The sequence below is a fragment of the Sesamum indicum genome, linkage group LG8 (assembly GCF_026168435.1).
Source record: "Sesamum indicum cultivar Baizhima isolate 11 linkage group LG8, ASM2616843v1, whole genome shotgun sequence".
Classification (NCBI taxonomy): domain Eukaryota; kingdom Viridiplantae; phylum Streptophyta; class Magnoliopsida; order Lamiales; family Pedaliaceae; genus Sesamum; species Sesamum indicum.
In genome coordinates, this window is record NC_142664.1 from 26,916,168 (window position 1) to 26,933,654 (window position 17,487).

Genomic DNA, 17,487 nt, shown 5'->3' on the forward strand with positions numbered 1-17,487 from the left:
ATTTAATTCTTATTTCACGTGCAAAAATTTTATGCATCCAATTTATATTTATTTAATTAAATAGAAGAATTAATCAAATCTAAAATTAAAGAAAGTCAATCATCCCATATCTTTTATTTCATTCAAAATATATACATAACTTGTATAAAGATTATCTCAATTATTTTATTTGAAAAAAAAAAGATTTTTTATGCACATCATATATTTATTAAATGGAATATAATTGTCCAAAATCTCGTTATAATAACCTTAACCTATTAAAAGATTTTCTGAAAAGGTAATAATGCCTTATCCCATGATTCCATTTAATAACTCATAATATGTTTTGTAATAATTATGATACAATTATAAGTATCAATAAAAAAATAAATTATTATAATTTAGTAAAGTGATACTAACATGCACAATTGCAAAATCAAATGAACACTTATTATATTGATCCAATTTATTTATTTATTAACGGAATAATTTACAATAATGATTATATTTTATAATTGTAGAGAGGTGTGAGTAGTTGGATATGACGTTTGGTGCTAAAAATTAGGTAAAGCTAAAACTTTTGAAATTGTATATATGAAATATTTTATGTAGGTTAGGATGTCATTTTTTTTAGTGTTTAGGAATATTACAAGTGGATCTACTGTCTGTTTTGAACATGGGACTGAATACAACTAGGAACAAATTAATTGGAAAAAAATAATAATGGGATTTTAGATGTGTGAAGAACTTCAAAATAATGGCAAGGAAAAATGTAAATAAAAATTTAGAGGCCATGTCAAATTATTTGTTGTATTAGCTAATGCTTTAAATCATGTAACATAACAATCTACAAATAAGTATAAGATAAGTACGTTTACACCCCTAATTTACGATTTTTTTATACAAAGAATTCATACTTTTTAGATAATAATGCGTACAATTACTAGAAATGTCAACATAATTTGCACAAATTATTTATATTTTTGAAAATTATACATACCATCTCAACAATATAAATATCATTACACAAGCTATTAATATTTTTTGATTGTTGGGTATGATTTATATACTTATATAAAAAATAGAAATAATTTATGTAAATAAATTATAAGTAAAAAAGTATAATTGCAATTATGGTAAATAATTATTTATATCGAAATACTTGGTATTTCAAGGCTGCTCCTGTAATGTTTGTCCTTTTGGATTTAACTACTGGCCCTAAAAAGGGTTTTAAGCATTTGTTTGAAATTAAAGGGTGCTTGACAAAATTCATTTAAAAGATATCGTGGCTCGTACATCTTACAGGATTTTGTTAGAAAGAATTATTTTAAAAGTAAAAAATTTGAAATTGTTGAATAAAATGGCATCAGAAAATGTTAGTAATGAAAAATTTTATATTCAATATAAATAAAATTGAAAGAAGTTTTCAAAATTTGTGAATAAATTAAAATATTGTTATCACTTTTTAGGGTTATAAGTTCATTTTGATAATTGTTTTTATTTCGAATAATATTTTGAATAGTTTATAAGCTTGTCCAAATCGTTCTTGATGAATTATGCTTGTGATTCAATTATTAAAGAAAGTGGCGTGCTGATTTGTCGTTATCATTGCAACAAGATGCTTTCTAGGATTGTTGTTTAGATGCTTTGTAAACACCAAGAGACACACTAAAAGCGACAGAAAATGAGTTTATTGAACTTAAAAAATTGAGACAGCCAATCCTTAATTTGATCTATGTATGTGACTCATAAAGTTTCACAAGTCTCAACAATCACACCGAGACAGAGTTTCACAGTTACAGCAATGAGTTCCATGTCTTATGAGGACAAAATCCTCTGTAGTAAAGGCCAGTGTGAAGGTTTATCGATCATGTAATCTACCAATTAAAGATTTTGTGCCAAATATGAGTTGTTGGAAACCATACGCACATTTGGACCCTTTCACCAGAAACAATAATGGGCATATCAAACTTTAAAATGAAATACAAGTTTTCTCACCAACAGCGATTGTTGAACTGTTCTATCATCCAGCTTAAAACTGCATGATGTACCTATGTGTGTGAAGTGAATCCTAATGCCTAAGGCAAAAGTTTCTCTGCTAAAATTGCTGTTATATTTTAAAACCTGACCTCCTAATAGAAACTAATTGGTCGTGATTGAAAAGGATATGTATTGTGCGGGCAAAGGACTCAGCAATAATGAGCATAGAGTTAATGTAAGTCGATTAATCTTATAGATGACAACATCGTCTTTTTAAACCCAGAGCAATACAATGTAGCTCATGCATTCTCTAGTCTGATTGTTTTGAAATTGATTCTCCAGTTTCTGTAGCACACAAATAGAATTTGCAAGAACCAACATTACTTTTTCCGGTCATAAGCAGCTATGTTTTGGGGTTCACATTCAGGACTGAATAGACGAACTAGCAGAGCTGTGGTTGTACTTGTAGAGATGGCGCCACAAGCAGCCCACCTAAGACTTCTAGGAACTGTGATTCTAGGACCTGCATTGCCAGCAAAACTAGATGAATACATATAGAATTGTTTTGAATATGATGGATAGAGAATATGATGAATACATATACTATTAACTCTTGAAACAAGTCAAACAAAAAGAACGAGTCTTAAATTGCAGCACTGAGCTAAATATTCATCAGAAAAATAAACCTTGGAAGGAATCGAATTAAGCAAATTTTAATTGAAAACTAAATCGAACAATTAAATTTACAAGATTTAAGAGTTTTTTTGGAAATTGGAAAGGCACATTGCTTCACAGGTTGGTCAACCATGCTGAAGTCACAAAGAACATATTCTTTTCTCTAAGAGAATCTGACATCTGCAGGTGGCCTCTCATTTCAACATACTAAATACCCAAAGCCATGCATTCGCTGGCAACATTATGGTTGTACTTCCGAAAGGGTATTGTTTATACTACTGATGCAGGCATCCGTCATTGTTGCAATTTTAGGAGAATGCTTGCCAATCAATCATATCTCCTGACATAAGTACTTTGTATCTCTTGAGACTTAGAAAGAGGAGATTTTGCTTGAGAAATCAATGATCCTTGATTTGATAAAACAGCCCCTCAATTATCTAAATGTCATGCAGGCATAAATAGAATTACTCAGGGCAATATCAAGTGGCAATGGACAGCCCACAATCGGGACCAGAGACGATTGGTTAAGGAAGGTGAAGGTTTGCAAGGAACAAGAGTGGGTCTACAGCATCATGGAACCTCCAAAGTATGGCTAATATTGTATTTTCATTTGATTCAAGGAGTATTTTCTCCCACAAGATCAAATATTAATTAATCACCTGAAACTTGAAACAAATGGTGAATCAGCAAAAAAGCAGCTCAATTATTCTACGAACTTTCTTTATTTCAAGTGAAAAAACAAAATAAATTAAATGATTTAAATTGGATCTTGATAATCATTTGGTAATATATTCACATGATATCTCTCCCTGCGTCACCTGAACTTGCAGTCTCTTTCTTATACATGGATGGCATATACAACGTATCAAACTTAACTTTCAAGAATATCACATGCCCGATTCTTATTCTATGTATGTTTAAACTTTAATGTAGATAATGCATGATATTTAGGCACAAAGACCAAAAAGAATGAACAAAGTAAGAAACAAGCCAGTCGAATTGGCACTAAACTTCCTCCTTGTCTGGGTAAGAAAGTGAATTCGCAAGTATTTTACCGAAAAAGATAACATATCCATCTGATAGAGAGAAGAAGAAGAAGTAGAGGAAAATAAAAGGCCATAGTAACAAGATGCACCAAAATAATGGAAGCAGTATAAAAACACACCATAGTGCAAGCGGCAGAGGACCCAAAAGCCCAGTCCTCCTCCCACTGTAAAAATGCCAGCAGTTTGCCTCATCAGTCGGGAACAGGGTTTTGCATCTGACCTCATCAATTCTCCATCAGAGAATCCAAGCATACGCCTTAGCGCCATCGTCTAGTATCCTTCAACTACTTTGCCTTCGTTATGAATACTTTTGGTTGGCAGGCAATGTCTGTCTGTCAAAAGAGATCACTTCTCATGATCATAGCTTAACAGACTTTAGCTCCATTCCAAAGAACTAACAACAATAGAAGTGTCACCAGAAATCGAATAATTTATTTCATTTTGACATAAAAAAAACATGACCCCATAACCTCATTCGAAGGAATCCCGAAAATCACAGTAACAAAAAATAGCATTCAACTACACAACTCAACCTATAAGCAACCCCACAACCCCAAACGAAAGAAGAGGGTTTTAAAAGCAGTTCAGAATCAGTAGTTTACAGTCACAAAGCCATTGAGACATTTTGTCGAACACCTCAGCCACTTATAGACTAACACGAATACCTTCATTTAGAGAATGGCTGACAACCTCTGACCTGTGTGTTGAGCTATATGGTGATTGATCAATCTCAAGGCTCTCGTGATTTGTAACTGCGAAAAACTGGAAGTTGAAACTTTGATGGTAGCTCAGCTATTCTACTTTCAGGAATCGATTGCGCCAGTTGATATACAATGATGGCCTGGGCTATGTGATTGGAGTTCCCGGGCCTTGAAGCAGAAGTTTCGTCTCAGCCCAAAAGGAGTTCCAAATCCAATTTTACAAGTGGTGGGCATCAACGACAAAATTTTGGCATTTAAACCGTATATCACTTACTATTCTTCATACAAAGTCAATGATTATAATAATACACATTAATAATCAACTCGCTTACATTTATTTACGTGCACATAAAATAAAACAGGTACAATATATAATTATTATTGAAGAATTCAGTTCTATATACAAATTGATATCATTTATTATCCATTCATCCGCACGCAAAAATAAGATAACTTATTACAATTTAAAATAAACATACAAAAAAGAAAGAAAAAAACCAATTATTGAAGTAATTATAAATGTATTCAAGAATTCTCTACCACCTGTCAACTTCTCCTTGGTTAAGAAGAAGAAATTTCTGGGCAACTTCGCTATTACACTATTGGTGCCTTAAGAAAGTGAAATAGCACAGTACTGCCTAATTGCTCCGCCGCGCGTGTACGTCGAGTTTCTTAATATCTCAAACCTACCGGTTACCGTTTTGGCCACGCGCAACAAGTAACACGTGGTCATCCTCCCACCATACATGTTATCAAGTACCTTGTTTTGAAGTTGAGCTAAAGAGACGAAAAGGAGTATCCATCTACTTAGCCCACAAAATATCTAAACTTTCAGTCCACAGTCTCCTTTATTTGTGGATAGACCGCTGCTTCAAACTCTCATCTTCATAAGCTTTTCCCATTGGACTCTCTCACTCACTTGTTCTGCTCTTGGGAGTTCTCGGTTGAGTTAACAAGGTTTGATGAAATCTGAAGCTGTGTCGCTTTCTTGATCAAACGTATGTTATGTGATGTTCTTGGTCATCACCTTAGAGTTTTCTGTATGTATCTTTCTTGGATGAGTTTGATTCTTGAGAAATCAGCTACTGTTTCTCTTTTCTTTTGTAGTAGGATATCTGGTGTTGGGATTGTCTTACCTTCTCATCTTCTGGGCTGTTTCACAGTTGTGGTCATTTGATTGGTTTGACGTGGTTTGTAGTTGATGTCGCACTGTGCAAGTTCTTAGTTCTTGGCTGTTCCCTGTGTGTGTGGAGTTGTAGTTTCTTCGTATGTTGCTTGGGATGATGCTTACTGTTCCTAGGTAAAAAAGTATGATGATATGGTTCTTGTGTCCTCTAAAGGAAAATCCGAGACAAGGGCAGTTGACATATTCACCTCTAGTTACTTATTTCAAAGTCTATGGTGTATATATATATATATATATATATATATATAACTATTGCTGATGAATTATTTTATGCTTGGGTTGATTGCTTTACAGATTGTCGAACTTCTTCTACCGCATCCTTATTGTCAGCAATCCTTAACTATTGTGTCTGATGGGGAAGTGTTGAGCTCATATTCTTTGTGTTTCTTGAACAGGCAAACCTTTAAAATGAAGCGCCACTACCTGCTGACCCTTGTCTGTTTTTGGGCCATTACATGCTCCTTAATTCCTTCATCAGATGGTCTGAGGAGAATTGGATTGAAGAAGAGGCTTCTGGACCTTTCCAGGTTTAAAGCTGCCAGACAGGCTACATTGGAGGGGAAATACGGGACGATTTTGAAAGATAGACGGATCAAGCTAGGTGATTCTGATGAAGATATTGTCTATTTGAAGAATTACATGGATGCCCAATACTATGGACAGATTAGCATTGGCTCACCTCCTCAGAATTTCACTGTCATATTTGATACTGGAAGCTCTAATTTATGGGTTCCCTCCTCAAAATGCTATTTCTCTGTAAGTAGTGTTCAGGCAGGATTTATTTGCCTGGTGCTTTTACTCTTCCACACCATTACTTATCAAGTCAAATTATATGCAGATCGCATGCTATTTCCACTCGAGATATAAGGCCAGCAAGTCCAGCACATATACAAAGATTGGTATAAGTCTAAATGTTTCTTCCCTCTTTTCAGTTTTGATCAATCTCTGCTGCAAGGTTCTTGAATGAACGTAATTGTAAATACTTTAGCTTGTGATGATTCTCAGCTCATGCATTAGAAACTTCTATGATTCAGGAAAGCCTTGCTCAATTCACTATGGCTCGGGTTCAATTTCTGGATATTTTAGCCAAGACAATGTTGGAGTTGGTGATGTAGTGGTCAAAGATCAAGTTAGTTTCTTTCTTTATTGCCTTTGTTTCTTGAAAAAGAAAAATTATGAAAATGATACTTGTGTTTTTCCATTATACTTGTGCTCTATAATTATGATCATGATCATCCTTCTTGTCAGGTGTTTATTGAGACTACACGGGAAGGAAGCCTTACCTTTGTCCTGGCCAAGTTTGATGGAATACTCGGGCTTGGTTTCCAGGAAATTTCTGTTGGCGATGCAGTACCAGTCTGGTATGGATACTCCGCATTTCAATTTTCCCAATCATATTACGTTTTAGTAGCTGCAAAAACTAATTCTTACAGCAAACTGACAGGTACAATATGGTAGATCAAGGTCTTGTTGATGAGAAGGTATTTTCCTTCTGGCTTAACCGTGATCCAACGGCAGAAGTGGGAGGTGAGATCATCTTTGGTGGAGTTGATCCAAAGCACTACAAAGGAGATCACAGTTATGTTCCTGTAACAGAAAAGGGGTACTGGCAGGTATATAAAGATAGATTGTTTCTTTAACAAAACTCTAGTGTTTTACTCTTGACCGAGTAAAGATTAGTTTGCAACGTTTTCTTCTCACCACCTTCTGCAAATCTTCCTTTTACCAGTTTGAAATGGGCGATTTCCTCATTGGGAACCAGTCTACCGGTAAGTTCACATACTAAATTGCTATCAAATTATACAAATGCTGTGATTGTTCTTTTTCTCCTTTACGACTCGTTGATTAGACTAGCTCTTAAGTGCTAAACTTAATTTGTGTCATGTAAAATCTGTGTTTGTGTGTGTGTATTTCTTTATTACTCTGGCAACATTATTGTAAAATTGAGCTAGAAATTGGGTTGCATTATATTCATCTGATGATATTGCTGGGCTTGAGTCTTGGGGGTCTGACTTCTCTCTTGCTCATCAATCATTCCTCCAGGTTTCTGCGAGGGTGGTTGTGCTGCTATCGTGGATTCTGGGACATCTCTGCTCACTGGTCCAACTGTGTGTATTCCTACCATTTTACTCTTGGTTCATTCTGAAAAGGATAAATGGAATTTCATTCTTTAAAGATATTACTTCTCTTGTACTCAGTTCCTCCATCAATTGCTTTGTATAGTTATATTCATGATTGACCTACAATTTTATCAGACTGTTGTGACTCAAATCAACCATGCCATTGGGGCAGAAGGGGTCGTGAGCACCGAATGTAAAGAAATAGTCTCTCAATACGGAGACATGATATGGGATCTACTTGTAGCTGGGGTACGTCTTATCTTGATCCGTTTCCTCCCTCACTCTCACACACATATAGATGCACATAAAGATTCACAAGCATTGCTCTCATCAGCCTACGTCAAGGTCCAGTACAAAAATCCAACACTGTGTACTTTGTGCAGGTAGAACCCAAGATAGTTTGCTCGCAGATTGGTCTATGCTATTCTGATGGAGCTCAGTCTGTGAGGTCTGAATGCATTAATTTCATTGTCTTAACTATCCCTCTTGCTTAAAATTATGAAGTCTATCAGGGATGTGGGGCTCCCTGACCTGCAATAGAATTTCCCTTATGCTCCTGTTTTTTGCTTCATTTTTGACGGCATGATGCTCCCCATCTGACATCCAGACAAGTTCTCTAACTTGACTTGCTACTTATTGCAGCTCAAATATTGCAATGGTTGTTGATAAACAAACCGATAAGGGAACATCAGTTGGTGAAAATCCATTATGTACGGCTTGTCAGATGGCTGTTGTTTGGATGAAAAATCAGCTGAATAATCAAGAAGTAAAGGAGAAAGTGCTGGATTACGTGAATCAGGTGACCTTAATGATGCAATATATTCTGCCTTGGAAGTGAAAAAGCTGGTGCAAAATGTAATACTGAAATATTCTTTATTTTTTAGCTCTGTGAGAGCATACCAAGTCCAGGTGGAGAGGCGCTGATCGACTGCAATGCCATATCAAGCATGCCTAATGTCACCTTTACCATCGGTGATAAAGCTTACGTTCTCACTCCAGAGCAGGTTCGATAATTTTACACTGTTAGAATTCCTCCATGTTTGCCATTACGGGTTACTTCATTAGAAACTTATAGCACCATCAAACACCACAAGCGTTGCCCTCCAAGGACGGCAGTTTGATCTGCTATTTTGCTCAGTTGTTTTTAACAGTTCAAAATCCACTTTCTTGAACGCGTTTATATTGTTGGCAGTACATTCTTAAAACTGGTGAAGGTCCTGCTGCTATTTGCATCAGTGGATTCATGGCTTTGGATGTATCACCTCCTCGAGGCCCTCTGTGGTATGTTGGACAAAAATAACATTCATGATCTCTTGAAATAAGAACACGACAATTCTTTATGGTTGTGATCATGAACGCACCAAAAGAACTAAGCTAGGAGAGAAATTGTGTTCAATTTTCGTCGTTGTTTATATTCAACATATTCATTCGACTTGCTAAAAGTTTCATCAACCCGGTAAAAAGACAACACTTGTCTTGCTATGCTAATAGATTTTATACGTCTTTCCAAGATGACCTTGTCTCTAAACGCAATACATAACGGGGTTGCAGGATTCTTGGAGACGTGTTCATGGGCGTTTATCACACGGTGTTCGATTATGGCAACCTCCGACTGGGTTTTGCTGAGGCTGCCTAAATTCCCACTAGTCATCAGTTGTTTTTTGCGGTAGGCTAAGGGCTGTGTAATTTATGTAAGGATGTGCCACTTTGTATTGTGTTCTGTGGTGCTCCCCTCGCCTGTGGATTCTGCTGAACTGAAAATAGAGGCACTATGCCTTTGCTATCTCATATGGGACAGGATTGCATCCTGTCCGTTTTAGTGTATTATGTAAAAGTTTACAACGTAATGAAACTTGCGGTTTTCAGGAAAATCTCGTCGCTCTTTTGGAAATTCATTCAAACATCAAACTATGAACCTGTTTCCTAGGCGTTACTGATATATTTTTATAGGATCTTGAATATTTTAATATATCTCGTGACTAAACAAGATTTTATGAACAAATAAAAAAAAATATTAAGTAATATATATATAGTGACAATTTTAATTTATTGTTTAATTATATTATTTTGTTATTGAAGTGCTTGCTAAAAAAAAAAAAAGGGGGGGGACTATATGCCCAAAATGAATTAATCTTAATATGTCATCTTCACTTCATGCATAGTATTTACGTTGTAATATTTTGATATTTTATTATACATATATAAGTATATGTCCGTATTTATTAACATTTAACTCGTATCTTCATATATTAAATAATCTTTTACAAGTAATACGGAGTGGGCTGAATAATTGGGCTTAGCCCACAAAAATTGGCGTACCATTCAGCCTTTAATTTAGAGCACCCAAAGAGGTCACTTTCTCATAAATCCGATTTTAGATTAGGAAGAATTATTCTTAATTTGTTTATTAGTATCATCCTTTAGGCCATTCCACACTCAATTTCAAACATGTCTGCCTCCTACGTATCCTACAACCACAGGTTATAATTAAATATTACATCAAAGAGATCATATTGTAACAATTTATCGATTTAGAATATTTCGAGCATTATCATATTAATTTATAATGGATTTTTATTATTTTTATGCGGGATCACCATTAGTCTATGCAGTAGAAAGCATACAGGCAGCTACTAAGTAACTTTTTCCTCCGGTACCAATAATGTGATTATAACTAACTAATCGATTGGCGACTGAATAAAATATAAACAGCTCAGCACGAGAGAATATTAGCGAATAATGTTGGTTGGATGGCAATCTAGAAATGGGATTTGTGAATGCATGGAGATGATGGTAATGCCATCCGTATCATCCAAAGGTTCTATGCCCATTCCAATTAATTGAGTAATCAATGGGATGTTTTGAGTAGTTAGCTTTAAGCTTTGTGTTGATGCTCTTGCTTTCTAGTGCTGCCTTTTTAGTATATTAAGTCCCAAAAATGGCTTTTGAAGCATAAGTTTATTATTTCCAGTTTTCATTAAGGAAAAGTATAGTTTAAGTACTTGGAATGAGGGCTTCTTCCCACTTTCTTCAAGGATTGGGAGCTTTGTAGATATATTTTAAATGTTTATGTGATGTTGATTTTATATAAGTATGTATATATGTATATTAAATAGAATATAAAATTAACATCAATTTAAAATAAAAAATATATTTTTTATTTATATTTCCAATTTTTACTATAACTAAACTTACAATTTATTTCCATTAATACCATAATCTTTTGATGATTCTTGATGAAGAATAGGCATGGAGACAACCAAAGTAGCTCCAAAATCCAACACCTTGAACACGAAATCTTGGACAGCCTAGCTAAGCACTGCACTCACCCAGATATTTCTCGACATACACTTTTTTATGTATATAAATAATTAACACAAATAATAATATCTAAATATAATAATATATAAATTAATGAGAAGACAGCAATAACACACTACAGTACTACCCACTACCTACCTAATTTATAGCCAACACATGTACAATATTCTGGAAGCAAATTAGAAACCCAGGAGAGTTTCCGTAGTCCTAAGTACAATTCATGTTGAACGGACACAACCTGCCATACCTCTCTCTGCCTCTCACTTTGATTTGCTTTCTGTTCAAGAATCCTAAAAGCTAGACAGCTTGCAGCAACGTTGGTAGATCAAAGAACTAAGATTAGCTACCTAGGGTTTCTTAATTAATTAAATTATTCCTTGATATATATATACAAGTTAAAAAGAAACAAAAGGGGGGTTGTGATCGGAATTAAGCCAATCGATATGAAGCTTCAATGATTCAAAAAGAGAGAGAGGCTTAAAGGCTTCTTTTGACCCTTTTTCTTCACTCCTTTTGCTGCCAGGCATTCATTCTTTTGTTTTCTTCTTCTAAGCCTATATGCAATCTAATCATACATAAGATTATGCCTATCATTATGTGGATGTGATTGGAATTTTTATTGTATTTAACACTAACGAATCATTATAACGCGCAATACTTGTCCGTCATATATAATCAATGGATCAAGTGATTAACGTGTGTGAAAATTGGAGGTTAAATATGATACTACGTTGGTGGTTAGAAAATATTGTGAACCATTTGAAATAATTAAATAATTATAGGTAAGGGTATAATTGGCTTTTCAAAATTTGTTGTTGCAGTGTCACGACGCGCTAGTTGTTAGTGAAAAATATTTTTCTTTTTTATATTAGTATAATATATATGTTCCGTGTGCAAAGCCTGTTATTTATGTAATTAAAAGAAAAATGTCACATACATGATATGTATACTTTGAACAAATCAAAATGATACAATAGGATTTGAAATAATAAATTCAGTCCACAGTACAGGTCGGTTGATTAATTTTATATTAGGTCAATTATAAGATATTACTGCGCTAGTATATGTGTATGTATACGCGGTTGTGGATTTTGGATGGAAATTGCAATAAATTAATTAATTTCATGTGGATTTAATCTTTCAACTATATTATATTAAACAATATGGAATATTACTTGACAAATTAAATAAGATAAACATTACTATATAATATGAATTAGTATTCATATATATATATATGGAAATGTTCTCTAGAAGAAAAGTTGCTTGAAGACTCAGAATTCTGGAAGTTCAAATACCTAACTACTTGGACTTCAAAAAATGGACACAATTATATTTATATATTATATATATATATATATATTATAAATTGTTGATTGTGTATGTCATGACGATCATTGGTCATATACAAAAGTGAAGGTCAAACTATTATTACAAAATACAGCCCCCCCTTTTTTTTTGGTATATATATATATATATATATATGTATCAATCCAATTGTAACCTTACTAATTACCTGCCATTCCCTTTCTACAAAAAGACTGAAAATGAGAGACTCGGGATATTTTGGAAAATGCTTCACGTAATTTACTTAATTACCAACAAGTGTGAGTGTGCGTTATTTTTTCTTTTTCGTGCGCTTTGTCATGTTTAATTTTTTCATTGCATCAATGTCTTTAATTGATTAAATGCTAAATGTTTATTTAAAAATTTCATATTGTTCGTGGGTTTGGGTCGTATCCCCTCCTCAACACTATCTGAAAATCTTCACAAACAACTTGAGAACATAAGATCATAGTTACGTGGTTCCTCCGACATTCAAATCAGTCAATAGATAAAAAAAAAAAAATAGAGAAATATGACTAGCAAAATATAAAAGGTGTATTTGTAAGTGTTGTCCAATTGTATAGTCATTATTTAGAGTCTTTAGGATCATGAGACGTGTCTACTAATCATCGGATTGTGGGGTCGGTTGGATTGGGCAAAACCAATCAACATATAAAAACATGCGGATCTTAGAGAGCTTACTGGCTAATTCTTGCTGTTGTAAGAGGTTTTTATTGTTATTACACATTTGTCCACATTCAGGTACTAATTAAGAATAACGTATTGAAACATGTTAAGTGGCAGTATTCTGTGTATGGAAATAATATTAACAGCGGTAATTAAGAACCATATAACTGAAGTACAGGTGGTCATATCATTGCCACTTGGGGAAGAAATAGTACTACTGAAAGGAAATTTGTACCTATCTTAAGAATGCTCTTTCTTTTGGATCACATCGGAGGATGAAATAACAGAGAAATTCTCACAATTTGCCCCCGAATTTGGAGTTTCTCACCATCCCATCACAACACGAATCATTTCCTCTTCAGAACTTCCCTATGAAAATTCGGAAATAGGGGTCAAGATTTACAGAAGATTTTATATTCAAAATCAAATTTAATTTAATCAAATCACTGACACATTAATAATGTCTTAGCCTAGTGATTAAATTATTAAAATTTCATAAATAAGTTCATTGAAGTCATGAGTTTGAATCTCACCGGATGGATATTTGTCCTACTTTATGTGAATGTCTGTTCTTATCCAAATTGATGTATTGATTGAATCTGTGTAATTTATTTACTGTTCATAGTCATATTGATGTTTTGGTTGAAATTTTTATTATTAAAAAAAATCAATGACACATTACTCTTAGTCTCTTTAACGTACTTCCCTTTTTTTTAGTGAATTGGTTATAAGTATATTTTAAATTTTAATTATTTACGGTCAGTATATATCAATTATCAATCACATAACAAGTATAATTATGTGCAACTGACTCAAAATTACAAATTAAAATCTAATCCAGATTAGAATTTAAGATGAGTTGTATTGTCATACTAATTCAAAGGAAAATGTAAGGGAAGCAGAGCACCCACCCCCCCCCCCCCCCCAAAAAAAAAAAAAAAAGGTTGTAAGAAAACATCCCCCGTTAAGGATGTCGAGTCAACTTGGGGAGCAGCGGTCCAAAGTAGATGTTCTTGCCTAAGTTCCAACTAGCAACCCAATAATTAATTAATCAACATCATTTCATGCATGCCATCTCAGCCATCAATCAGATCCAACGGTTCTTGAATTCTCTACCAAGATTCCCTCCACCCACCAAAACCTACTATAAATTCCACAGAACATCACACCACAATTCCAACCAAACCAAACTAACGTACAACAACGTTGTGTACACACACACACACACATCCCTTCTACAAAGAAACAACTCCAAGGTTGTCTAATTAGTCTCTCAGCCCCTTATCTACAACAAATATATGGCAGGCAAGAAGAAATCTTCCTTCTCCCTCTTCAGCTTATTCAAAGGCGGCAGAAACTCGCGACATAGAAGGGGAGATGATGGCCGGGACGACTACGTGAAGGCATACAAAGTGTACCCTAGCGACGAAGACAGAGGCCGGTGGGTGGCTGAGCCTGGTATCGATGAGAAAGCTTCTGCATACATCTCTTTGACCACCAATAAATGGGAAAAGCTCGCGGTGGCTAACTAACGAGTTCATCCATCGCTCCCGCCTCCTCCTCTTATTTATTTTAACTTTTCGTTGTGACTGTGTACAACGAAAGTTTCTACGTACATTAATTCATTTATATGTCTTAAATGTAATTTGTTTAATTGTTATGGTAGGTTGTGAATTATTGCTAATAATACAGTGAAATAAGATGAAGATTTCTTGATCATGTTATATACCTGTATCTATATATATACATATGTATCCTTCTTACATAAACTTAACCATCTTTTCAATTTTTACCTTCGTGTCTAGTTACATATTTATCCTAAATTTGTGCATGAAATTAAAGTCGATAAAGCCCTGATTGTATTAAAAGCTGACAACCCTCCTCTTTCTACCTATATTATCGATATAGATTGGAAATATTACATGCAAATGCGAAATCATTATCTATATGGTCGGACCCTAATTGTTTTTTCAAGTTCTTCCGAAGTTCATGCACGGGACAAGATTTTATTATTTTAGAAAAATTATTAATGCGAGGCAGATTCTTTGTATTTTCCTGGAAGTTGGGCTCAGACAATAATGGTACGGCGTGCTGCTTCGTGTTGTACTTTTACATATATATATTCTGTGCAATGGCATAAAAACACTTACTTTGGGTGAGCTAGGTAGGATACTTTGGAGAGAAGATCGAATATTGCAGATGACCACTTTATTTGTCGGAATCCTATGAATTCTATGGATTGGGGGGGTGCGCCTGTAGTTCTTATGTCTTTATTAATCTAAGATCAACAGTGATGTCCAGATATTGGTTTGATCTGTTCCATAATTAATATATATATATATATATATATATTCCACCTTTTAACTTGTTTATTCTAGTCCTGGTTCAAGTGGAGGTCACAGTGGATTAATTAAATGGATTAATATTCTGGGATTTTCGACATGTTTTAAGACGATAAACATTTGACGCCACCATAAAATCATGGCAATATTATTTATGTATATACGCATAATGTTTGGTCTTGACAAATTCTTAGCATGCACTAACAAATTAATAAAGGAGAATACTATTGAGATGTCATGCAATATTTTGATTCGCTTGATAATTTAACATGGATTAATTACTTGTTATTAACATAGGTTAAATATTAATTCTCGGACTGTTATGATCGAATTGCATTCTCTCATGATATATATATATATATATATCTTTTTGAATGTTCTATATATATATATACTATTAAAAATGAAATATTCTTCCCAAAATTATATATTTAATTATCATGAGGTGAATTGAAGATATACAGACTGACTTCTTAGGTACGTACTACATGTATATGCAATTAAGGGCAAAAAAGTACCTGTGAAGTAAAAATGGGCTAAAAAAAGGTAATTATTTGGTGTTCCTGATGAGGTTTTAAAATAAGTTCACTGTAGTATCTCCGTTTTAATTCTTATGTTAGGATAAAAATGTCTTTACGTGAAAAACGACAGTTTTTGGCTACAAATGCCAAATATAATTCAGACCATAATCATATACATGTTGCACCCACAGACACAAAATAAAGGAATTTAACATGAGAAACACTAAAACTAGCATGAGTTTTGGGGATTCTCACTTTTCTCCTACTCCACTTAACCTTATAATTATGTACCTAAGTTCCTAAAACATAAAATTCAGAAAAAAACACATACATATGTGCATATTGTAAAAAGGGGTAAAGCAAAGATACTGAGACAGTAGTACAGCTGTAGTGGTGAGTCTGAATTGAAGGACAACCATCTAATGTTAGTAGCACTTTTTTACTTTGTGTTGAGCTTTCTGATCATGCAGACTGCAGGGTGCTATTCCCTCTTCGACCTGGGACATTAAGTCCACCAAATTCTCTGCCTTTCCCTTCCCACTATATTTCTGAATCAGGGGTTGTCCTCTCTCACCTTTCAAGATTCCATTCCACTCCATGCTTTTTTGTTATGCAAAACTGCTACTCAGATGATTGTCCGTAAGATGATCAATGGGCTATCTATCTATCTATCTCTATATCTATATATTAGTGCTTGTTTGTTTGTTTATGGCCGGCCAGACAGTCTTTAATATTCCTACACTCCAAACTTAAACTTAGTCTGTAAGATATATGTTTTAGATCTTCCGATGTCACATGATTGTCGATTGCATTTATTCATTATCAAAGTTATACATAGATTACAAGGAGTAGTTTAATGTTTTGTCTCATGATCACATGACTTGCACCTTCCTAGTACCATCACTGTGTTGTTCAATTTCATACTCTTAAATTGCCCCGAAAAACATATGGGACATCATGACGTGCTGGGTTGCTATTTTTTGGTTTAATAAAAATGTTTTTTTTGCACAATAGGGAAATATTTAATTTCATCAAGAGAATGTGTGAGAGCAAGATATGAAGGACTTGGGCCGATCTAGTGTGGATTGGGCTGAAATTAACCAAGTGGGCTCAACCCCACATGTAGCCTATCCCCCACACAAATAAACTGGACTTCTGTCCCAAAATTTCGAGACAAAGGCAAAATTAACGTAAGGCTGGTTACCCAACATCAGATTTAGGTTTGGGCGATGTAGATATTGTCCTTACAAAACAAAGATACGTGAAGAAATATATGTCGTGAGTTGGACCCAAAGATCAACTCTTGCAAAATACTAGGAACGGTTGACTACTGAGTTAATCTTGTTTCCTTTATTACACCCCCCATAGAGCTGCATGCCAACTACTAAAGAGATCTCCAGAATACACCTATGCCTAATGCCCTGACTCATCTACTATCGCCAACAACTAAAACGCAACCATATTAGAATTAATACACAATTCATGATCTACGTTTGACCCCATCAAGCCACGGAGTTGATAAAGATCCAAACTTAAATGTGCAGGAATAGTCTGTTTTAACCATCTGGCCAAAACAATAGGTGGTGCTAATGAGTTAAGGATA

The 17,487-nt window shown here is 34.4% G+C and overlaps 2 protein-coding genes across 8 annotated transcripts; one reads left to right on the forward strand and one right to left on the reverse strand.

Annotated features, from left to right (window-relative positions):
- Window positions 1–2,189: 2,189 nt before the first annotated feature.
- Window positions 2,190–4,661, reverse strand: LOC105169004 (40S ribosomal protein). Of its 5 annotated transcripts, none has more exons than XM_011089256.3 (3): window positions 4,378–4,661; window positions 3,800–4,008; window positions 2,190–2,482 (listed from the first exon to the last, which is right to left on the reverse strand). In XM_011089256.3, exons 2-3 carry the CDS (start codon window positions 3,945–3,947, stop codon window positions 2,340–2,342), a joined length of 291 nt encoding a protein of 96 aa, XP_011087558.1. In that variant the 5' UTR covers window positions 3,948–4,008; window positions 4,378–4,661; the 3' UTR covers window positions 2,190–2,339. The 5 variants fall into 5 exon arrangements, with proteins under 5 accessions (XP_011087558.1, XP_088739499.1, XP_011087557.1 ...); XM_088883373.1 differs by having other exon boundaries at window positions 3,800–4,012; window positions 4,371–4,661; XM_011089255.3 differs by having other exon boundaries at window positions 4,346–4,661.
- A 517-nt stretch (window positions 4,662–5,178) lies between these two features.
- LOC105169005 (aspartic proteinase) lies at window positions 5,179–9,558 on the forward strand. Of its 3 annotated transcripts, none has more exons than XM_011089259.3 (14): window positions 5,179–5,338; window positions 5,963–6,323; window positions 6,406–6,466; window positions 6,602–6,696; window positions 6,816–6,928; window positions 7,012–7,180; window positions 7,297–7,336; window positions 7,611–7,675; window positions 7,823–7,936; window positions 8,071–8,135; window positions 8,330–8,486; window positions 8,572–8,691; window positions 8,880–8,968; window positions 9,239–9,558. In XM_011089259.3, the coding sequence occupies exons 2-14, from the start codon at window positions 5,976–5,978 to the stop codon at window positions 9,321–9,323; spliced, it is 1,521 nt and encodes a 506-aa protein (XP_011087561.1). In that variant the 5' UTR covers window positions 5,179–5,338; window positions 5,963–5,975; the 3' UTR covers window positions 9,324–9,558. The 3 variants fall into 3 exon arrangements, with proteins under 3 accessions (XP_011087561.1, XP_011087563.1, XP_011087562.1); XM_011089261.3 differs by having other exon boundaries at window positions 5,195–5,421; XM_011089260.3 differs by having other exon boundaries at window positions 5,196–5,379.
- Window positions 9,559–17,487: the final 7,929 nt, after the last annotated feature.

What these genes read in the sequence shown, in the direction of transcription:
- LOC105169004 (XM_011089256.3), bottom strand. Translation starts at nt 3,947, where the DNA reads ATGGCGCTAAGGCGTATGCTTGGATTCTCTGATGGAGAATTGATGAGG. An exon ending in CCTCTGCCGCTTGCACTATG is followed by an intron (nt 2,483 to 3,799) that starts GTGTGTTTTTAT and finishes CTGGCAATGCAG; the next exon opens with GTCCTAGAATCACAGTTCCT.
- LOC105169005 (XM_011089259.3), top strand. Translation starts at nt 5,976, where the DNA reads ATGAAGCGCCACTACCTGCTGACCCTTGTCTGTTTTTGGGCCATTACA. An exon ending in CCTCAAAATGCTATTTCTCT is followed by an intron (nt 6,324 to 6,405) that starts GTAAGTAGTGTT and finishes AATTATATGCAG; the next exon opens with ATCGCATGCTATTTCCACTC. An exon ending in GGCGATGCAGTACCAGTCTG is followed by an intron (nt 6,929 to 7,011) that starts GTATGGATACTC and finishes GCAAACTGACAG; the next exon opens with GTACAATATGGTAGATCAAG.